This window comes from Nerophis ophidion, linkage group LG28 (genome assembly GCF_033978795.1).
Source record: "Nerophis ophidion isolate RoL-2023_Sa linkage group LG28, RoL_Noph_v1.0, whole genome shotgun sequence".
Classification (NCBI taxonomy): Eukaryota; Metazoa; Chordata; class Actinopteri; order Syngnathiformes; family Syngnathidae; genus Nerophis; species Nerophis ophidion.
This window is the reverse complement of record NC_084638.1, coordinates 35,039,275-35,064,967: the sequence shown is the minus strand read 5'-3', so window position 1 is coordinate 35,064,967 and position 25,693 is coordinate 35,039,275. Positions and strand designations below refer to the sequence as shown.

Genomic DNA, 25,693 nt, shown 5'->3' with positions numbered 1-25,693 from the left:
CCACTTTGCATCAGTCCATTTTAGATGATCTCGGATCCAGAGAAGCCGGCGGCATTTCTGGATGTTGTTGATAAATGGCTTTCGCTTTGCATAGTAGAGCTTTAACTTGCACTTACAGATGTAGCGACCAACTGTATTTAGTGACAGTGGTTTCCTGAAGTGTTCCTGAGCCCATGTGGTGATATCCTTTAGAGATTGATGTCGGTTTATGATAAAGTTTTGTCAAAGGTTACGGTCATTCAATGTTTGTTTCCAGCCATGCTGCTTACATGGAGTGATTTCTCCAGATTCTCTGAACCTTTTGATGATATTATGGAGCGTAGATGTTGAAATCCCTAAATTTCTTGCAATTTCACTTTGAGAAAGGTTGTTCTTAAACTGTTTGACTATTTGCTCACGCAGTTGTGGACAAAGGGGTGTACCTCGCCCCATCCTTTCTTGTGAAAGACTGAGCATTTTTTTGGAAGCTGCTTTTATAGCCAATCATGGCACCCACCTGTTCCCAATTAGCCTGCACACCTGTGGGATGTTCCAAATAAGTGTTTGATGAGCGTTCCTCAATTTTATCAGTATTTTTTGCAACCTTTCCCAACTTCTTTGTCACGTGTTGCTGGCATCAAATTCTAAAGTTAATGATTATTTGCACACAAAAAAAGGTTTATGAGTTTGAACATCAAATATGTTGTCTTTGTAGCATATTCAACTGAATATGGCTTGAAAAGGATTTGCAAATCATTGTATTCTGTTTATATTTACATCCAACACAATTTACCAACTCATATGGAAACGGGGTTTGTACATTCTGGTTTCATTACACATCAATTGAAATATTGCAAGCCTTTTATTATTTTAATTATGGCGTACAGCTCAAGAAAACTCAAAATTTCTTATCTCAAAAAATGAGAATATTTCCTCAGACAAAGTAGGAAAAAGATTTATACCAAACAGCAAAACAAAACCAAACATTTGAAAATGTCAATTAATGCACTCGGTACTTGGTTGGGAATCCTTTTGCATGGATTTCAGTATCAATGCGTCGTGGCCGAGGTGTTATGGATGCCCAGGATGCTTCAATAGCAGCCTTTAGCTCATTTAAATTATTGGGTGTGGTGTCTTTCAGCTTCTTCTTCACAATACCCCACACATTCTCTATGGGGTTTAGGTCAGGGGAGTTGGCAGGCCAATCAGTAATGCCATGGTCAGTACACCAGTTACTGCTGGTTTTGGCACTGTGGGCAGGTGCCAGATCATGCTGGGAAACAAAATCATCATCTCCATAGCACGCAGCTCATGTTAAACAATCCTTAGTATTCTAATGTTAGCATTCTAGCTCTTATGTTAATGTTGCAGGTTTACACTTCAGCATCAAATATTATCTTACTTGATGCATGCTAACGTTAGCATGCCAGCATTTAAAACACATTTTTCTGGTACACACCCCAGTGTCAACTATTTTGGTACTTGTTAGCATGCTAACGTTAGTATGCTAGTTTTTTAACTTATTAAAAAACTAGCGTGTTTTGGTGCTTGACACATGCTATTTGTTTTAGCTAATTTTGTTGCTACAGACCTCAGTCACACTTTATTTGATGCATGCTAACATTAGCATGATAACATTTAATTCACATTTTTCAGGTACACGCATCAGCGTCAAATATTATATTACTTGACAAAGGGTACTTGTTAGCATGCCAACGTTAGTATGCTAGTTTTTTAAGTTAATTTTGGAGGCATGCACCTCTGTCGTGTTTTGGTGCTTGACACATGCTATTTCTTTTAGCTAATTTTGACCTCAGTCATACTTTATTTGATGCATGCTAACGTTGGCATGCTAGCATTTATAACACATTTTTCAGGTACACACGTCTGTGTCAAATATTATGTTACTTGACAAATGGTACTTGTTAGCATCCTAACGTTAGCATGCGAGCATTTAAAACACTTTTCAGGTACACACCTCAGTGTCAAATATGTTTCTTGACAAAGAGTACTTGTTAGTATGCTAACGTTAGTATGCTAGTTTTTTAGGTTAATTTTGTAGGCATGCACCTCAGTTGTGTTTTGGTGCTTGACACATTCTATTTCTTTTCGCTAATTTTGTTGCTTCAGACCTCAGTCATACTGTATTTGATGCATGCTAATGTTAGCATGCGAGAATTTAAAACCCATTTTTCAGGTACACGCCTCAGCGTCAAATATTTTGTTACTTGAAAAATGGTGCTTGTTAGCATGCTAACGTTAGTATGCTAGTTTTTTAAGTTAATTTTGTAGGCATGCACCTCAGTCATGTTTTGGTACTTGACACATGCTATTTCTTTTAGCTAATTTTGACCTCAGTCATACTTTATTTGATGCATGCTAACGTTAGCATGCTAGCATTTAAAATACATTTTTCAGGTACACACCTCAGCGTCAAATATGTTGTTACTTGACAGCATGTTAACGTTAGTATGCTATTTTTTGTTCAGCTGATTTTGTAGTTATGCACTTCGAGTTAAATGTTAATAATTGCTGCATGCTAACGTTAGCATGGTAGCATTAAAAACACATGATTCAGGTACACACCTCAGAGTAATCTATGTTGGCACTTGACTAGGAGTGCACAAAAAGATCTACTCCCATCTGAGTCGTGGTCGTTATTTATCCCGATTTCATAATTTCCAAACTAATATATTTAAATAAAGTATAAAAACAAAGAATTAATTTTAATAAGACGTTTTTAGGCCGTCTCCATGCAAGCAGAAGGAGTTTTTCTAACCTGTAACGTGTTTTGTAATAGTTTCATTATCACTATTATACCCAATAATACATTGTGAGAATCTCTTGAATCAATTCTGAATTGAATTGTGACCCCAGATGCAATTCACACCCCAATACTTGACAGATGTTACAGTCAGCATTATAGCATGTATAAACTACGGTGTCATATATTTTGGTATTGCACCAATGTAAGCATGCTATTATCAGCATAGTACTGTTAGCATGCTAGCCTTTTTAGCTCCTATTTTTTGTTATTTGACGTGATCTGGCCAGCGTGCTAACTGTTAGCATTTCTGTTTGGCTTTGGCTCTCCAGCGTTGGCACTTGGTTTCCCAGTTGTTTGTAAACAATGGGTACAGTTGTGAAGGTGTGCACTAGCTCACTACTAACGTGACTTGTGTGTGTCAGATGAGGGCAGGACCTTGAACCAGCTGGATGACTTCAAGGAGTGTCTGTCCAAGTTCACGCGCTACAACTCCGTCAGGCCCTTGGCCACGCTCTCCTACGCCAGCGACCTCTACAATGGCTCCAGTATCGTGTCCAGGTATCAAAGACATGGCCTCTCGTTGGCTCGCATAAGAACGATGCAGTAGGTCAACAATTCTACCTATTTTTGATGTTGCAGCATCGAGTTTGACCGAGATTGCGACTACTTCGCCATCGCCGGCGTGACAAAGAAGATCAAGGTGTTTGAGTACGGCACGGTGATCCAAGACGCGGTGGACATCCATTATCCTGTCAATGAAATGACCTGCAATTCCAAAATCAGGTAGGAGTTCCAAGTTTTGCCAGGAAATCCAGTTTTTGTCCTTCTTTCCTGGGCGTTTTGGGTGCTGGAGTCGCTCCACAAGCACCTCTCTGCCACACTGGCAGCGTGGGCTCATTAAAAAGGAGCGCCACCAGTTTCATGATCCATCATTCAATCAGAAAGGTGACAGAAATGATGTGAATACTAATGATGATGTCATGTGGTCATACCATGCAGATGTGTAAATACTAATGATGATGACATGTGGTCATACCATGCAGATGTGTAAATAGTACCAATGATGATGTCATGTGGTCATACCGTACTGATGTGTAAATACTAATGATGATGTCATGTGGTCATACCATATTGATGTGTAAATACTAATGATGATGTCACGTGGTCATACCATATTGATGTGTAAATACTAATGATGACGTCATGTGGTCATACCATATTGATGTGTAAATACTAATGATGATGTCATGTGGTCATACCATACTGATGTGTAAATACTAATGATGATGTCATGTGGTCATACCATACAGATGTGTAAATACTAATGATGATGTCATGTGGTCATACCATACTGATGTGTAAATACTAATGATGATGTCATGTGGTCATACCATACTGATGTGTAAATAGTACCAATGATGATGTGATGTGGTCATACCATACTGATGTGTAAATACTAATGATGATGTCATGTGGTCATACCATACTGATGTGTAAATACTAATGATGATGTCATGTAGTCATACCATATTGATGTGTAAATACTAATGATGATGTCATGTGGTCATACCATACTGATGTGTAAATACTAATGATGATGTCATGTGGTCATACCATAATGATGTGTAAATACTAATGATGATGTCATGTGGTCATACCATACTGATGTGTAAATACTAATGATGATGTCATGTGGTCATACCATAATGATATGTAAATACTAATGATGATGTCATGTGGTCATACCATAATGATGTGTAAATACTAATGATGATGTCATGTGGTCATACCATAATGATGTGTAAATACTAATGATGATGACATGTGGTCATACCATAATGATGTGTAAATACTAATGATGATGTCATGTGGTCATACCATAATGATGTGTAAATACTAATGATGATGTCATGTGGTCATACCATAATGATGTGTAAATACTAATGATGATGACATGTGGTCATACCATACTGATGTGTAAATACTAATGATGATGTCATGTGGTCATACCATACTGATGTGTAAATACTAATGATGATGTCATGTGGTCATACCATAATGATGTGTAAATACTAATGATGATGACATGTGGTCATACCATGCAGATGTGTAAATAGTACCAATGATGATGTCAAGTGGTCATACCGTACTGATGTGTAAATACTAATGATGATGTCATGTGGTCATACCATATTGATGTATACATACTAATGATGATGTCATGTGGTCATACCATACTGATGTGTAAATACTAATGATGATGTCATGTGGTCATACCATACTGATGTGTAAATACTAATGATGATGTCATGTGGTCATACCATACTGATGTGTAAATACTAATGATGATGTCATGTGGTCATACCATACTGATGTGTAAATACTAATGATGATGTCATGTGGTCATACCATAATGATGTGTAAATACTAATGATGATGACATGTGGTCATACCATACTGATGTGTAAATACTAATGATGATGTCATGTGGTCATACCATAATGATGTGTAAATACTAATGATGATGACATGTGGTCATACCATATTGATGTATACATACTAATGATGATGTCATGTGGTCATACCATACTGATGTGTAAATACTAATGATGATGTCATGTGGTCATACCATACTGATGTGTAAATACTAATGATGATGTCATGTGGTCATACCATAATGATGTGTAAATACTAATGATGATGACATGTGGTCATACCATACTGATGTGTAAATACTAATGATGATGTCATGTGGTCATACCATACTGATGTGTAAATACTAATGATGATGTCATGTGGTCATACCATAATGATGTGTAAATACTAATGATGATGACATGTGGTCATACCATGCAGATGTGTAAATAGTACCAATGATGATGTCAAGTGGTCATACCGTACTGATGTGTAAATACTAATGATGATGTCATGTGGTCATACCATATTGATGTATACATACTAATGATGATGTCATGTGGTCATACCATACTGATGTGTAAATACTAATGATGATGTCATGTGGTCATACCATACTGATGTGTAAATACTAATGATGATGTCATGTGGTCATACCATACTGATGTGTAAATACTAATGATGATGTCATGTGGTCATACCATACTGATGTGTAAATACTAATGATGATGTCATGTGGTCATACCATAATGATGTGTAAATACTAATGATGATGACATGTGGTCATACCATACTGATGTGTAAATACTAATGATGATGTCATGTGGTCATACCATAATGATGTGTAAATACTAATGATGATGACATGTGGTCATACCATATTGATGTATACATACTAATGATGATGTCATGTGGTCATACCATACTGATGTGTAAATACTAATGATGATGTCATGTGGTCATACCATACTGATGTGTAAATACTAATGATGATGTCATGTGGTCATACCATAATGATGTGTAAATACTAATGATGATGACATGTGGTCATACCATAATGATGTGTAAATACTAATGATGATGACATGTGGTCATACCATAATGATGTGTAAATACTAATGATGATGACATGTGGTCATACTATACTGATGTGTAAATAGTACCAATGATGATGTCATGTGGTCATACCGTACTGATGTGTAAATACTAATGATGATGTCATGTGGTCATACCATATTGATGTATACATACTAATGATGATGTCATGTGGTCATACCATACTGATGTGTAAATACTAATGATGATGTCATGTGGTCATACCATACTGATGTGTAAATACTAATGATGATGTCATGTGGTCATACCATAATGATGTGTAAATACTAATGATGATGACATGTGGTCATACCATAATGATGTGTAAATACTAATGATGATGACATGTGGTCATACCATAATGATGTGTAAATACTAATGATGATGTCATGTGGTCATACCATGCAGATGTGTAAATACTAATGATGATGTCATGTGGTCATACCATACTGATGTGTGAATACTAATGATGATGTCATGTGGTCATACCATGCAGATGTGTAAATACTAATGATGATGTCATGTGGTCATACCATACTGATGTGTGAATACTAATGATGATGTCATGTGGTCATACCATGCAGATGTGTAAATAGTACCAATGATGATATGTGGTCATACCGTACTGATGTGTAAATACTAATGATGATGTCATGTGGTCATACCATATTGATGTGTAAATACTAATGATGATGTCATGTGGTCATACCATACTGATGTGTAAATACTAATGATGATGTCATGTGGTCATACCATAATGATATGTAAATACTAATGATGATGTCATGTGGTCATACCATAATGATGTGTAAATACTAATGATGATGTCATGTGGTCATACCATAATGATGTGTAAATACTAATGATGATGACATGTGGTCATACCATACTGATGTGTAAATACTAATGATGATGTCATGTGGTCATACCATACTGATGTGTAAATACTAATGATGATGTCATGTGGTCATACCATAATGATGTGTAAATACTAATGATGATGACATGTGGTCATACCATGCAGATGTGTAAATAGTACCAATGATGATGTCAAGTGGTCATACCGTACTGAATTGTAAATACTAATGATGATGTCATGTGGTCATACCATATTGATGTATACATACTAATGATGATGTCATGTGGTCATACCATACTGATGTGTAAATACTAATGATGATGTCATGTGGTCATACCATACTGATGTCTAAATACTAATGATGATGTCATGTGGTCATACCATAATGATGTGTAAATACTAATGATGATGTCATGTGGTCATACCATACTGATGTCTAAATACTAATGATGATGTCATGTGGTCATACCATACTGATGTGTAAATACTAATGATGATGTCATGTGGTCATACCATAATGATGTGTAAATACTAATGATGATGACATGTGGTCATACCATGCAGATGTGTAAATAGTACCAATGATGATGTCAAGTGGTCATACCGTACTGAATTGTAAATACTAATGATGATGTCATGTGGTCATACCATATTGATGTATACATACTAATGATGATGTCATGTGGTCATACCATACTGATGTGTAAATACTAATGATGATGTCATGTGGTCATACCATACTGATGTCTAAATACTAATGATGATGTCATGTGGTCATACCATAATGATGTGTAAATACTAATGATGATGACATGTGGTCATACCATGCAGATGTGTAAATAGTACCAATGATGATGTCAAGTGGTCATACCGTACTGATGTGTAAATACTAATGATGATGTCATGTGGTCATACCATATTGATGTGTACATACTAATGATGATGTCATGTGGTCATACCATACTGATGTGTAAATACTAATGATGATGTCATGTGGTCATACCATACTGATGTGTAAATACTAATGATGATGACATGTGGTCATACCATAATGATGTGTAAATACTAATGATGATGACATGTGGTCATACCATGCAGATGTGTAAATAGTACCAATGATGATGTCAAGTGGTCATACCGTACTGAATTGTAAATACTAATGATGATGTCATGTGGTCATACCATATTGATGTATACATACTAATGATGATGTCATGTGGTCATACCATACTGATGTGTAAATACTAATGATGATGTCATGTGGTCATACCATACTGATGTGTAAATACTAATGATGATGTCATGTGGTCATACCATAATGATGTGTAAATACTAATGATGATGACATGTGGTCATACCATGCAGATGTGTAAATAGTACCAATGATGATGTCAAGTGGTCATACCGTACTGATGTGTAAATACTAATGATGATGTCATGTGGTCATACCATATTGATGTGTACATACTAATGATGATGTCATGTGGTCATACCATACTGATGTGTAAATACTAATGATGATGTCATGTGGTCATACCATACTGATGTGTAAATACTAATGATGATGACATGTGGTCATACCATGCAGATGTGTAAATACTACCAATGATGATGTGATGTGGTCATACCATACTGATGTGTAAATACTAATGATGATGTCATGTGGTCATACCATACTGATGTGTAAATACTAATGATGATGTCATGTGGTCATACCATAATGATGTGTAAATACTAATGATGATGACATGTGGTCATACCATGCAGATGTGTAAATAGTACCAATGATGATGTCAAGTGGTCATACCGTACTGAATTGTAAATACTAATGATGATGTCATGTGGTCATACCATATTGATGTGTAAATACTAATGATGATGTCATGTGGTCATACCATACTGATGTGTAAATACTAATGATGATGTCATGTGGTCATACCATAATGATATGTAAATACTAATGATGATGTCATGTGGTCATACCATAATGATGTGTAAATACTAATGATGATGTCATGTGGTCATACCATAATGATGTGTAAATACTAATGATGATGACATGTGGTCATACCATACTGATGTGTAAATACTAATGATGATGTCATGTGGTCATACCATACTGATGTGTAAATACTAATGATGATGTCATGTGGTCATACCATAATGATGTGTAAATACTAATGATGATGACATGTGGTCATACCATGCAGATGTGTAAATAGTACCAATGATGATGTCAAGTGGTCATACCGTACTGAATTGTAAATACTAATGATGATGTCATGTGGTCATACCATATTGATGTATACATACTAATGATGATGTCATGTGGTCATACCATACTGATGTGTAAATACTAATGATGATGTCATGTGGTCATACCATACTGATGTGTAAATACTAATGATGATGTCATGTGGTCATACCATACTGATGTGTAAATACTAATGATGATGACATGTGGTCATACCATGCAGATGTGTAAATAGTACCAATGATGATGTGATGTGGTCATACCATACTGATGTGTAAATACTAATGATGATGTCATGTGGTCATACCATACTGATGTGTAAATACTAATGATGATGTCATGTGGTCATATCATAATGATGTGTAAATACTAATGATGATGACATGTGGTCATACCATGCAGATGTGTAAATAGTACCAATGATGATGTCAAGTGGTCATACCGTACTGAATTGTAAATACTAATGATGATGTCATGTGGTCATACCATATTGATGTATACATACTAATGATGATGTCATGTGGTCATACCATACTGATGTGTAAATACTAATGATGATGTCATGTGGTCATACCATACTGATGTGTAAATACTAATGATGATGTCATGTGGTCATACCATAATGATGTGTAAATACTAATGATGATGACATGTGGTCATACCATGCAGATGTGTAAATAGTACCAATGATGATGTCAAGTGGTCATACCGTACTGATGTGTAAATACTAATGATGATGTCATGTGGTCATACCATATTGATGTGTACATACTAATGATGTCATGTGGTCATACCATGCAGATGTGTAAATACTAATGATGATGTCATGTGGTCATACCATACTGATGTGTAAATACTAATGATGATGTCATGTGGTCATACCATACTGATGTGTAAATACTAATGATGATGACATGTGGTCATACCATGCAGATGTGTAAATAGTACCAATGATGATGTGATGTGGTCATACCATACTGATGTGTAAATACTAATGATGATGTCATGTGGTCATACCATACTGATGTGTAAATACTAATGATGATGTCATGTGGTCATACCATAATGATGTGTAAATACTAATGATGATGACATGTGGTCATACCATGCAGATGTGTAAATAGTACCAATGATGATGTCAAGTGGTCATACCGTACTGAATTGTAAATACTAATGATGATGTCATGTGGTCATACCATATTGATGTATACATACTAATGATGATGTCATGTGGTCATACCATACTGATGTGTAAATACTAATGATGATGTCATGTGGTCATACCATACTGATGTGTAAATACTAATGATGATGTCATGTGGTCATACCATAATGATGTGTAAATACTAATGATGATGACATGTGGTCATACCATGCAGATGTGTAAATAGTACCAATGATGATGTCAAGTGGTCATACCGTACTGATGTGTAAATACTAATGATGATGTCATGTGGTCATACCATATTGATGTGTACATACTAATGATGATGTCATGTGGTCATACCATACTGATGTGTAAATACTAATGATGATGTCATGTGGTCATACCATACTGATGTGTAAATACTAATGATGATGACATGTGGTCATACCATGCAGATGTGTAAATACTACCAATGATGATGTGATGTGGTCATACCATACTGATGTGTAAATACTAATGATGATGTCATGTGGTCATACCATACTGATGTGTAAATACTAATGATGATGTCATGTGGTCATACCATAATGATGTGTAAATACTAATGATGATGACATGTGGTCATACCATGCAGATGTGTAAATAGTACCAATGATGATGTCAAGTGGTCATACCGTACTGAATTGTAAATACTAATGATGATGTCATGTGGTCATACCATATTGATGTGTAAATACTAATGATGATGTCATGTGGTCATACCATACTGATGTGTAAATACTAATGATGATGTCATGTGGTCATACCATAATGATATGTAAATACTAATGATGATGTCATGTGGTCATACCATAATGATGTGTAAATACTAATGATGATGTCATGTGGTCATACCATAATGATGTGTAAATACTAATGATGATGACATGTGGTCATACCATACTGATGTGTAAATACTAATGATGATGTCATGTGGTCATACCATACTGATGTGTAAATACTAATGATGATGTCATGTGGTCATACCATAATGATGTGTAAATACTAATGATGATGACATGTGGTCATACCATGCAGATGTGTAAATAGTACCAATGATGATGTCAAGTGGTCATACCGTACTGAATTGTAAATACTAATGATGATGTCATGTGGTCATACCATATTGATGTATACATACTAATGATGATGTCATGTGGTCATACCATACTGATGTGTAAATACTAATGATGATGTCATGTGGTCATACCATACTGATGTGTAAATACTAATGATGATGTCATGTGGTCATACCATACTGATGTGTAAATACTAATGATGATGACATGTGGTCATACCATGCAGATGTGTAAATAGTACCAATGATGATGTGATGTGGTCATACCATACTGATGTGTAAATACTAATGATGATGTCATGTGGTCATACCATACTGATGTGTAAATACTAATGATGATGTCATGTGGTCATATCATAATGATGTGTAAATACTAATGATGATGACATGTGGTCATACCATGCAGATGTGTAAATAGTACCAATGATGATGTCAAGTGGTCATACCGTACTGAATTGTAAATACTAATGATGATGTCATGTGGTCATACCATATTGATGTATACATACTAATGATGATGTCATGTGGTCATACCATACTGATGTGTAAATACTAATGATGATGTCATGTGGTCATACCATACTGATGTGTAAATACTAATGATGATGTCATGTGGTCATACCATAATGATGTGTAAATACTAATGATGATGACATGTGGTCATACCATGCAGATGTGTAAATAGTACCAATGATGATGTCAAGTGGTCATACCGTACTGATGTGTAAATACTAATGATGATGTCATGTGGTCATACCATATTGATGTGTACATACTAATGATGTCATGTGGTCATACCATGCAGATGTGTAAATACTAATGATGATGTCATGTGGTCATACCATACTGATGTGTAAATACTAATGATGATGTCATGTGGTCATACCATACTGATGTGTAAATACTAATGATGATGACATGTGGTCATACCATGCAGATGTGTAAATAGTACCAATGATGATGTGATGTGGTCATACCATACTGATGTGTAAATACTAATGATGATGTCATGTGGTCATACCATACTGATGTGTAAATACTAATGATGATGTCATGTGGTCATACCATAATGATGTGTAAATACTAATGATGATGACATGTGGTCATACCATGCAGATGTGTAAATAGTACCAATGATGATGTCAAGTGGTCATACCGTACTGAATTGTAAATACTAATGATGATGTCATGTGGTCATACTATATTGATGTATACATACTAATGATGATGTCATGTGGTCATACCATACTGATGTGTAAATACTAATGATGATGTCATGTGGTCATACCATACTGATGTGTAAATACTAATGATGATGTCATGTGGTCATACCATAATGATGTGTAAATACTAATGATGATGACATGTGGTCATACCATGCAGATGTGTAAATAGTACCAATGATGATGTCAAGTGGTCATACCGTACTGATGTGTAAATACTAATGATGATGTCATGTGGTCATACCATATTGATGTGTACATACTAATGATGATGTCATGTGGTCATACCATACTGATGTGTAAATACTAATGATGATGTCATGTGGTCATACCATACTGATGTGTAAATACTAATGATGATGACATGTGGTCATACCATGCAGATGTGTAAATAGTACCAATGATGATGTGATGTGGTCATACCATACTGATGTGTAAATACTAATGATGATGTCATGTGGTCATACCATACTGATGTTTAAATACTAATGATGATGACATGTGGTCATACCATAATGATGTGTAAATACTAATGATGATGTCATGTGGTCATACCATAATGATATGTAAATACTAATGATGATGTCATGTGGTCATACCATAATGATGTGTAAATACTAATGATGATGTCATGTGGTCATACCATAATGATGTGTAAATACTAATGATGATGACATGTGGTCATACCATACTGATGTGTAAATACTAATGATGATGTCATGTGGTCATACCATACTGATGTGCAAATACTAATGATGATGTCATGTGGTCATACCATAATGATGTGTAAATACTAATGATGATGTCATGTGGTCATACCATAATGATGTGTAAATACTAATGATGATGTCATGTGGTCATACCATAATGATGTGTAAATACTAATGATGATGTCATGTGGTCATACCATAATGATGTGTAAATACTAATGATGATGTCATGTGGTCATACCATAATGATGTGTAAATACTAATGATGATGTCATGTGGTCATACTATACTGATGAGTAAATAGTACCAATGATGATGTCATGTGGTCATACCATAATGATGTGTAAATACTAATGATGATGTCATGTGGTCATACTATACTGATGTGTAAATAGTACCAATGATGATGTCATGTGGTCATACCGTACTGATGTGTAAATACTAATGATGATGTCATGTGGTCATACTATACTGATGTGTAAATACTAATGATGATGTGATGTGGTCATACCATAATGATGTGTAAATACTAATGATGTCATGTGGTCATACCATACTGATGTGTAAATACTAATGATGATGTGATGTGGTCATACCATACTGATGTGTAAATAGTACCAATGATGATGTCATGTGGTCATACCATACTGATGTGTAAATACTAATGATGATGTCATGTGGTCATACTATACTGATGAGTAAATAGTACCAATGATGATGTCATGTGGTCATACCATAATGATGTGTAAATACTAATGATGATGTCATGTGGTCATACTATACTGATGTGTAAATAGTACCAATGATGATGTCATGTGGTCATACCGTACTGATGTGTAAATACTAATGATGATGTCATGTGGTCATACTATACTGATGTGTAAATACTAATGATGATGTGATGTGGTCATACCATAATGATGTGTAAATACTAATGATGTCATGTGGTCATACCATACTGATGTGTAAATACTAATGATGATGTGATGTGGTCATACCATACTGATGTGTAAATAGTACCAATGATGATGTCATGTGGTCATACCATACTGATGTGTAAATACTAATGATGATGTCATGTGGTCACACCATACTGATGTGTAAATACTAATGATGATGTGATGTGGTCATACCATAATGATGTGTAAATACTAATGATGATGTCATGTGGTCATACCATACTGATGTGTAAATAGTACCAATGATGATGTCATGTGGTTGCAGCTGTATCAGCTGGAGCAGCTACCACAAGAACCTCCTGGCCAGCAGCGACTACGAGGGCACGGTCATATTATGGGATGGCTTTACGGGCCAGAGGTCCAAAGTCTACCAGGTACTTGTCCAGGTTGCTGACAGGGTGTGTGTGAGGACGTGAGGAGAAGATGTGGTCTTTGCTTGACAGGAACATGAAAAGCGCTGCTGGAGTGTGGACTTTAACCTGATGGACCCCAAGCTGCTAGCGTCCGGTTCTGATGATGCCAAAGGTAAACAGGCAGTGGTGGTGTCAGCCATGTTGTTCAGGTGTCTCACACACCTGATGTCTGCACTGTAGTCAAGCTGTGGTCCACCAACCTGGACAACTCCGTGGCCAGCATCGAAGCCAAGGCCAACGTCTGCTGTGTCAAGTTCAGCCCTGCCTCCCGCTACCATCTGGCCTTTGGCTGCGCAGGTACACCCACACACCTATTCTCTTTTTATTTACCTTTAAAACCTCTAAAGGCTGAGCACCTTTATAGCTCTCATTTCTAAAATGGTGTACACTACTGAATTGGGGTCTTATGTGGACACTTATACTGCCATCTGGTGGTGTCAGAAGAGTATAACATACAATGGAATTTGGGGAAAAAAGTGTAAAAATAAGAATCAGCATGTCACTAAATGTGAAGTACAGGTTTGTGTACAAAGCCTGTTTCCACATGAGTTGGGACATTGTGTTAGATGTAAATATAAATGGAATACAAGGATTTGCAAATCCATTTCAACCCAATTTCTGTTGAATATGCTACGAAGACAACATATTTGATGTTCAAACTCATAAACTTTATTTTTTTTCTGCAAATAATCATTAACTTTAGAATTTCATGGCTGCAACATGTGCCAAAGTAGTTGGGAAAGGGCATGTTCACCACTGTGTTACATCACCTTTTCTTCTAACAACACTCAATAAATGTTTGGGAACTGAGGAAACTAATTGTTGAAGCTTTGAAAGTGGAATTCTTTACCATTCTTGCTTGATGTACAGCTTAAGTTGTTCAACAGTCCGGGGTCTCCGCTGTCGTATTTTACGCTTCATAATGCGCCACACATTTTCCATGGGAGACAGGTCTGGACTGCAGGCGGGCCAGGAAAGTATCCGCACTCCTTTACTACAAAGTCACGCTGTTGTAACTCGTAGTTTGGCATTGTTTTGCTGAAATAAGCAGGGGCGTCCATGATAACGTTGCTTGGTTGACAACATATGTTATTCCAAAACCTGTATGGACCATTCAGCATTAATGGTGCCTCCACAGATGTGTAAGTTACCCATGCCTTGGGCACTAATGTTATGTAAAATGTAATTTCAGTTCGGATGTGTCTTGTACATGTTGGAACGGACAAATAAAAATGATTCTGATTCTAATACACCCCCATACCATCACAGATGCTGGCTTTTTAACTTTGCGCCTATAACAATCCGGATGGTTATTTTCCTCTTTGTTCTGGGGGACACCACATCCACAGTATCCAAATATAATTTGAAATGTGGACTCGTCAGACCACAGAACACTTTTCCACTTTGCATCAGTCCATCTTAGATGATCTCGGGCCCAGAGAAGCCGGCGGCGTTTCTGGATGTTGTTGATAAATGGCTTTCGCTTTGCATAGTAGAGCTTTAACTTGCACTTACAGATGTAGCGACCAACTGTATTTAGTGACAGTGGTTTTCTGAAGTGTTCCTGAGCCCATGTGGTGATATCCTTTAGAGATTGATGTGAGTTTTTGATACAGTGCTGTCTGAGGGATGGAAGGTCACGGTCTTTCAATGTTGGTTTCCAGCCATGCCGCTTACGTGGAGTGATTTCTCCAGATGCTCCGAACCTTTTGATGATATTATGGAGCGTAGATGTTGAAATCCCTAAATTTCTTGCAATTGGACTTTGAGAAAGGTTGTTCTTAAACTGTTTGACTATTTGCTCACGCAGTTGTGGACAAAGGGGTGTACCTCGCCCCATCCTTTCTTGTGAAAGACTGAACCTTTTTTGGGAAGCTGTTTTTATAGCCAATCATGGCACCCACCTGTTCCCAATTAGCCTGCACACCTGTGGGATGTTCCAAATAAGTGTTTAATGAGCATTCCTCAACTTTATCAGTATTTATTGCCACCTTTCCCAACTTCTTTGTCACGTGTTGCTGGCATCAAATTCTAAAGTTAATGATTATTTGCAAAAAAAAGACAATATTTATGAGTTTGAACATGAAATATGTTGTCTTTGTAGCATATTCAACTGAATATGGCTTGAAAAGGATTTGCAAATCGTTGTATTCTGTTTATATTTACATCTATAATGTTCATTGGAGGTGCCAGAGATGAGATGTGTTCTCCTTGCAGACCACTGTGTCCACTACTACGACCTGCGCAACACCAAGCAGCCCATCATGGTCTTCAAGGGCCACAGGAAGGCCGTGTCCTACGCCAAGTTTGTCAACGGGGAGGAGATCGTGTCTGCGTAAGTCTGCATCTTACTAAACTCATATATATGTATATATATATGTATATATTTATAATGTTGATGAGAGTTAGGTGTTGTGTTGAGTGTGCTGGCTGCTTGAAGTGTGTGGTCATGTGATGATGTCTGAAGCTTGAAGTGTGTGGTCATGTGATGATGTCAGGTCTACAGACTTGAAGTGTGTGGTCATGTGATGATGTCAGGTCTACAGACTTGAAGTGTGTGGTCATGTGATGATGTCAGGTCTACAGACTTGAAGTGTGATCATGTGATGAAGTCAGGTCTACAGACTTGAAGTGTGTGGTCATGTGATGATGTCAGAAGCTTGAAGTGTGTGGTCATGTGATGATGTCAGGTCTACAGACTTGAAGTGTGTGGTCATGTGATGATGTCTAAAGCTTGAAGTGTGTGGTCATGTGATGATGTCAGGTCTACAGACTTGAAGTGTGATCATGTGATGAAGTCAGGTCTACAGACTTGAAGTGTGTGTTCATGTGATGATGTCAGGTCTACAGACTTGAAGTGTGATCATGTGATGAAGTCAGGTCTACAGACTTGAAGTGTGTGTTCATGTGATGATGTCAGATCTACAGACTTGAAGTGTGTGTTCATGTGATGATGTCAGGTCTACAGACTTGAAGTGTGTGGTCATGTGATGATGTCAGGTCTACAGACTTGAAGTGTGTGGTCATGTGATGATGTCTGAAGCTTGAAGTGTGTGTTCATGTGATGATGTCAGGTCTACAGACTTGAAGTGTGTGGTCATGTGATGGTGTCAGAAGCTTGAAGTGTGTGGTCATGTGATGATGTCAGGTCTACAGACTTGAAGTGTGTGTTCATGTGATGATGTCAGGTCTACAGACTTGAAGTGTGTGTTCATGTGATGATGTCAGGTCTACAGACTTGAAGTGTGTGTTCATGTGATGATGTCAGGTCTACAGACTTGAAGTGTGTGTTCATGTGATGATGTCTGAAGCTTGAAGTGTGTGTTCATGTGATGATGTCAGGTCTACAGACTTGAAGTGTGTGGTCATGTGATGGTGTCAGAAGCTTGAAGTGTGTGGTCATGTGATGATGTCAGGTCTACAGACTTGAAGTGTGTGTTCATGTGATGATGTCAGGTCTACAGACTTGAAGTGTGTGTTCATGTGATGATGTCAGGTCTACAGACTTGAAGTGTGTGTTCATGTGATGATGTCAGGTCTACAGACTTGAAGTGTGTGTTCATGTGATGATGTCAGGTCTACAGACTTGAAGTGTGTGGTCATGTGATGGTGTCAGAAGCTTGAAGTGTGTGGTCATGTGATGATGTCAGGTCTACAGACTTGAAGTGTGTGTTCATGTGATGATGTCAGGTCTACAGACTTGAAGTGTGTGGTCATGTGATGATGTCAGAAGCTTGAAGTGTGTGTTCATGTGATGATGTCAGGTCTACAGACTTGAAGTGTGTGTTCATGTGATGATGTCAGGTCTACAGACTTGAAGTGTGTGGTCATGTGATGATGTCAGGTCTACGGACTTGAAGTGTGTGGTCATGTGATGGTGTCAGAAGCTTGAAGTGTGTGGTCATGTGATGATGTCAGGTCTACAGACTTGAAGTGTGTGTTCATGTGATGATGTCAGGTCTACAGACTTGAAGTGTGTGTTCATGTGATGATGTCAGGTCTACAGACTTGAAGTGTGTGGTCATGTGATGATGTCAGAAGCTTGAAGTGTGTGGTCATGTGATGATGTCAGGTCTACAGACTTGAAGTGTGTGTTCATGTGATGATGTCAGGTCTACAGACTTGAAGTGTGTGTTCATGTGATGATGTCAGGTCTACAGACTTGAAGTGTGTGGTCATGTGATGATGTCAGAAGCTTGAAGTGTGTGTTCATGTGATGATGTCAGGTCTACAGACTTGAAGTGTGTGGTCATGTGATGATGTCAGAAGCTTGAAGTGTGTGGTCATGTGATGATGTCAGGTCTACAGACTTGAAGTGTGTGGTCATGTGATGATGTCAGGTCTACAGACTTGAAGTGTGTGTTCATGTGATGATGTCAGGTCTACAGACTTGAAGTGTGTGGTCATGTGATGGTGTCAGAAGCTTGAAGTGTGTGGTCATGTGATGATGTCAGGTCTACAGACTTGAAGTGTGTGTTCATGTGATGATGTCAGGTCTACAGACTTGAAGTGTGTGGTCATGTGATGATGTCAGGTCTACAGACTTGAAGTGTGATCATGTGATGAAGTCAGGTCTACAGACTTGAAGTGTGTGTTCATGTGATGATGTCAGGTCTACAGACTTGAAGTGTGATCATGTGATGAAGTCAGGTCTACAGACTTGAAGTGTGTGTTCATGTGATGATGTCAGATCTACAGACTTGAAGTGTGTGTTCATGTGATGATGTCAGGTCTACAGACTTGAAGTGTGTGGTCATGTGATGATGTCAGAAGCTTGAAGTGTGTGGTCATGTGATGATGTCAGGTCTACAGACTTGAAGTGTGTGGTCATGTGATGATGTCAGGTCTACAGACTTGAAGTGTGTGTTCATGTGATGATGTCAGGTCTACAGACTTGAAGTGTGTGGTCATGTGATGATGTCAGAAGCTTGAAGTGTGTGTTCATGTGATGATGTCAGGTCTACAGACTTGAAGTGTGTGTTCATGTGATGATGTCAGGTCTACAGACTTGAAGTGTGTGGTCATGTGATGATGTCAGAAGCTTGAAGTGTGTGTTCATGTGATGATGTCAGGTCTACAGACTTGAAGTGTGTGTTCATGTGATGATGTCAGGTCTACAGACTTGAAGTGTGTGGTCATGTGATGATGTCAGAAGCTTGAAGTGTGTGGTCATGTGATGATGTCAGGTCTACAGACTTGAAGTGTGTGGTCATGTGATGATGTCAGAAGCTTGAAGTGTGTGGTCATGTGATGATGTCAGGTCTACAGACTTGAAGTGTGATCATGTGATGAAGTCAGGTCTACAGACTTGAAGTGTGTGTTCATGTGATGATGTCAGGTCTACAGACTTGAAGTGTGATCATGTGATGAAGTCAGGTCTACAGACTTGAAGTGTGTGTTCATGTGATGATGTCAGATCTACAGACTTGAAGTGTGTGTTCATGTGATGATGTCAGGTCTACAGACTTGAAGTGTGTGGTCATGTGATGATGTCAGAAGCTTGAAGTGTGTGGTCATGTGATGATGTCAGGTCTACAGACTTGAAGTGTGTGGTCATGTGATGATGTCAGGTCTACAGACTTGAAGTGTGTGTTCATGTGATGATGTCAGGTCTACAGACTTGAAGTGTGTGGTCATGTGATGATGTCAGAAGCTTGAAGTGTGTGTTCATGTGATGATGTCAGGTCTACAGACTTGAAGTGTGTGTTCATGTGATGATGTCAGGTCTACAGACTTGAAGTGTGTGGTCATGTGATGATGTCAGAAGCTTGAAGTGTGTGTTCATGTGATGATGTCAGGTCTACAGACTTGAAGTGTGTGTTCATGTGATGATGTCAGGTCTACAGACTTGAAGTGTGTGGTCATGTGATGATGTCAGAAGCTTGAAGTGTGTGGTCATGTGATGATGTCAGGTCTACAGACTTGAAGTGTGTGGTCATGTGATGATGTCTAAAGCTTGAAGTGTGTGGTCATGTGATGATGTCAGGTCTACAGACTTGAAGTGTGATCATGTGATGAAGTCAGGTCTACAGACTTGAAGTGTGTGTTCATGTGATGATGTCAGGTCTACAGACTTGAAGTGTGATCATGTGATGAAGTCAGGTCTACAGACTTGAAGTGTGTGTTCATGTGATGATGTCAGATCTACAGACTTGAAGTGTGTGTTCATGTGATGATGTCAGGTCTACAGACTTGAAGTGTGTGGTCATGTGATGATGTCAGAAGCTTGAAGTGTGTGGTCATGTGATGATGTCAGGTCTACAGACTTGAAGTGTGTGGTCATGTGATGATGTCAGGTCTACAGACTTGAAGTGTGTGTTCATGTGATGATGTCAGGTCTACAGACTTGAAGTGTGTGGTCATGTGATGATGTCAGAAGCTTGAAGTGTGTGGTCATGTGATGGTGTCAGGTCTACAGACTTGAAGTGTGTGTTCATGTGATGATGTCAGGTCTACAGACTTGAAGTGTGTGGTCATGTGATGATGTCAGAAGCTTGAAGTGTGTGTTCATGTGATGATGTCAGGTCTACAGACTTGAAGTGTGTGTTCATGTGATGATGTCAGGTCTACAGACTTGAAGTGTGTGGTCATGTGATGATGTCAGAAGCTTGAAGTGTGTGTTCATGTGATGATGTCAGGTCTACAGACTTGAAGTGTGTGGTCATGTGATGATGTCAGAAGCTTGAAGTGTGTGGTCATGTGATGATGTCAGGTCTACAGACTTGAAGTGTGTGTTCATGTGATGATGTCAGGTCTACAGACTTGAAGTGTGTGTTCATGTGATGATGTCAGGTCTACAGACTTGAAGTGTGTGGTCATGTGATGGTGTCAGAAGCTTGAAGTGTGTGGTCATGTGATGATGTCAGGTCTACAGACTTGAAGTGTGTGTTCATGTGATGATGTCAGGTCTACAGACTTGAAGTGTGTGTTCATGTGATGATGTCAGGTCTACAGACTTGAAGTGTGTGTTCATGTGATGATGTCAGGTCTACAGACTTGAAGTGTGTGGTCATGTGATGATGTCAGAAGCTTGAAGTGTGTGGTCATGTGATGATGTCAGGTCTACAGACTTGAAGTGTGTGTTCATGTGATGATGTCAGGTCTACAGACTTGAAGTGTGTGGTCATGTGATGATGTCAGAAGCTTGAAGTGTGTGTTCATGTGATGATGTCAGGTCTACAGACTTGAAGTGTGTGTTCATGTGATGATGTCAGGTCTACAGACTTGAAGTGTGTGGTCATGTGATGATGTCAGAAGCTTGAAGTGTGTGTTCATGTGATGATGTCAGGTCTACAGACTTGAAGTGTGTGTTCATGTGATGATGTCAGGTCTACAGACTTGAAGTGTGTGTTCATGTGATGATGTCAGGTCTACAGACTTGAAGTGTGTGTTCATGTGATGATGTCAGGTCTACAGACTTGAAGTGTGTGGTCATGTGATGATGTCAGAAGCTTGAAGTGTGTGGTCATGTGATGGTGTCAGGTCTACAGACTTGAAGTGTGTGTTCATGTGATGATGTCAGGTCTACAGACTTGAAGTGTGTGGTCATGTGATGATGTCAGAAGCTTGAAGTGTGTGTTCATGTGATGATGTCAGGTCTACAGACTTGAAGTGTGTGGTCATGTGATGATGTCAGAAGCTTGAAGTGTGTGTTCATGTGATGATGTCAGGTCTACAGACAGCCAGCTGAAGCTGTGGAACGTCAACAAGCCTCACTGCCTGCGCTCCTTCAAAGGCCACATCAACGAGAAGAACTTTGTAGGCCTGGCCTCCAATGGAGACTATGTAGCCTGTGGTAAACACTCCTTCCTACCTTCCTACCGTCCTTCCTTCCCCTGCTCCCCTGTTCCATGTGTGCGTCTGCTTCCTGTCCGCGCAGGAAGTGAGAACAACTCCCTCTACCTGTACTACAAAGGGCTGTCCAAGACCCTGCTCACCTTCAAGTTTGACACGGTGAAGAGTGTGCTGGACAAGGACAAGAAGGAGGACGACACCAACGAGTTTGTCAGCGCCGTCTGCTGGAGGGCCCTGCCACATGGAGTGAGACCTCTTTATTCTTGTCTAGTCTGCACATGACATCATCATACCAGTTTGGGGTGTAGGATGATGACATCCATGGTCTGGGAAAACACCGTGTGGCATAGGATGAGGAAGTAGGTGTTAGAAATTAGGCCTTTTGTTAGTGTAAGATTGGCAATAAAAGCTAAAAAGAGTGTGGCACTTGTCTTGTGGAGGCTACAATACATGGTGTTACTGCCATTTGTTTACGAGTAAAAAAAACCCTCATTTTTTTAAAGGTGTGGTGGCACGCCACAATCTAGTTCATCAAGGGCAGACCTCGGACCAGAATGTTCACGACACTTAGGGAACCTATAAAGCATTTCCAATTAAAATGAATGCTGTTGTCTTCATTTGGTATCTGAGCAATGCTAATGTTAGCGTGCCAGTTTTCCTGCCCTACTCCTCACTCTTGTAACTTGCTAAGTGTTAGCATGCCAACTTTTAAACCTGCTTCAAGTCTTGGACTTGACACGTGCTGATATCAGCAGGTTCAGGTCAGGTCAGCTAGCTCTGGGCTACAGTTAAGTTCAAATGGCATCACACACATATTCAATGTTTGTCCCACTCTTCTAGTAAAGTAATGACAATATGATATCAACATTGATATCACTACTCATGTGATGATGTGTGTGTGTGTGATGGACATGATCATCTCCTCTACTTGTGTGTCCAGGAGTCTAATGTGCTGATTGCTGCCAACAGTCAAGGAACTATCAAGGTGAGGAAACATCTTCTGGAAACACACCCTCTTCTAATTAACTGGATTAATACTTGACTGTACTTTTGATATCATCATCAAACATTCTATTCACACACTCTTCTAACATACTTCATATTTTAATTTACTTTTGATATCATCATTATACATTCTATTTACATACTCTTCTCACATAATATTTTAATGTTCTTTTGATATCATCATGCATTCTATTTACACACTCTTATTAATAGTCTCAAGGGGACAACATGTATCGTCTTTAGTCTCAGGTAGACAACATGTATCGTCTTTAACCTCAAGTAGACATCATGTATCGTCTTTGGCCTCAGGTAGACAACCTGTATTGTCTTTGGTCAAAGGTAGATATGTATAGTCTTTAGTCTCAGGTAGACATGTATCGTCTTTAGTCTCAAGTTGACAACATGTAGCGTCTTTAGTCTCAAGTAGACATCATGTATCATCCTAGTCTCTGGTAGACAACGTGTACCGTCTTTAGTCTCAAGTAGACATGTATCGTCTTTAGTCTCAGGTAGACATTATGTATCGTCTTTGGCCTCAGGTAGACAACCTGTATTGTCTTTGGTCAAAGGTAGATATGTATAGTCTTTAGTCTCAGGTAGACATGTATCGTCTTTAGTCTCAAGTTGACAACATATATCGTCTTTAGTCTCAAGTAGACATCATGTATCATCTTAGTCTCTGGTAGACAACGTGTATCGTCTTAAGTCTCAAGTAGACATTATGTATCGTCGTTAGTCTCAGGTAGACAACCTGTATCGTCTTTGGCCTCAGGTAGACAACCTGTATTGTCTTTGGTCAAAGGTAGATATGTATAGTCTTTAGTCTCAGGTAGACATGTATCGTCTTTAGTCTCAGGTAGACATTATGTATCGTCTTTGGCCTCAGGTAGACAACCTGTATTGTCTTTGGTCAAAGGTAGATATGTATAGTCTTTAGTCTCAGGTAGACATGTATCGTCTTTAGTCTCAAGTAGACATCATGTATCATCTTAGTCTCTGGTAGACAACGTGTATCGTCTTAAGTCTCAAGTAGACATTATATATCGTCGTTAGTCTCAGGTAGACAACCTGTATCGTCTTTGGTCTCAGGTAGACAACCTGTATCGTCGTTGGTCTCAAGTAGACATGTATCGTCTTTAGTCTCAGGTAGATAACATGTATCGTCTTTAGCCTCGGGTAGACATCATGTATCGTCTTTGGCCTCAGGTAGACAACCTGTATTGTCTTTGATCTCAGGTAGATATCATGTATAGTCTTTAGTCTCAGGTACACAACCTGTATCGTTTTTAGCCTTAGGTAGACATTCATCGTCTTTGGTCTCTGGTAGACAACCTGTATCATCTTAAACTTCAGGTAGACAACATGTGTAGTCTTTGGTCTTAGGTAGACATGCATCGTCTTTAGTCTCAAGTAGACATAATGTATCGTCTTTAGTCTTAGGTAAGCAAAATGTATCGTCTTTAGTCTCAGGTAGACAACATGTATAGTTTTTAGTCTAAGATAGACATGTATCGTCTCAGGTAGACAACACGCATCGATTTTAGTCTCAAGTAGATGTAATGTATCGTCTTTAGTCTCAGGTAGACATGTATAGTCTTTAGTCTAAGGTAGACATGTATCATCTTTAGTCTCAAGTAGACATGTATCGTCTTTTGTCTCAGGTAGACAGGGTGTATAACCTTTAGTCTCAAGTAGACATCATGTATCGTCTTTAGTCTCAGGTAGACATCATGTATCGTCTTTAGTCTCAGGTAGACATCATGTATCGTCTTTAGTCTCAGGTAGACATCATGTATCGTCTTTAGTCTCAGGTAGACATCATGTATCGTCTTTAGTCTCAGGTAGACAACATGTATAGTCTTTAGTCTAAGGTAGACATGTATCGTCTCAGGTAGACAAGATGCATCGATTTTAGTCTCAAGTAGATGTAATGTATCGTCTTTAGTCTCAGGTAGA

General features: G+C 38.4%; 1 protein-coding gene across 3 annotated transcripts in view; it reads left to right on the top strand.

The window, feature by feature from the left end:
• Nucleotides 1-25,693, top strand: part of LOC133545042 (E3 ubiquitin-protein ligase COP1) — a 39,512-nt gene that overhangs the window by 13,213 nt on the left and 606 nt on the right. For all 3 annotated transcript variants that reach the window (XM_061890337.1, XM_061890336.1, XM_061890338.1), the window contains 9 exons: nt 3,169-3,304; nt 3,386-3,529; nt 14,791-14,899; nt 14,969-15,050; nt 15,119-15,235; nt 17,156-17,273; nt 22,609-22,733; nt 22,818-22,978; nt 23,673-23,717. In XM_061890337.1, the coding sequence (XP_061746321.1) occupies nt 3,169-3,304; nt 3,386-3,529; nt 14,791-14,899; nt 14,969-15,050; nt 15,119-15,235; nt 17,156-17,273; nt 22,609-22,733; nt 22,818-22,978; nt 23,673-23,717 (1,037 nt within the window). The remainder of the gene's footprint in view (nt 1-3,168; nt 3,305-3,385; nt 3,530-14,790; nt 14,900-14,968; nt 15,051-15,118; nt 15,236-17,155; nt 17,274-22,608; nt 22,734-22,817; nt 22,979-23,672; nt 23,718-25,693) is intronic.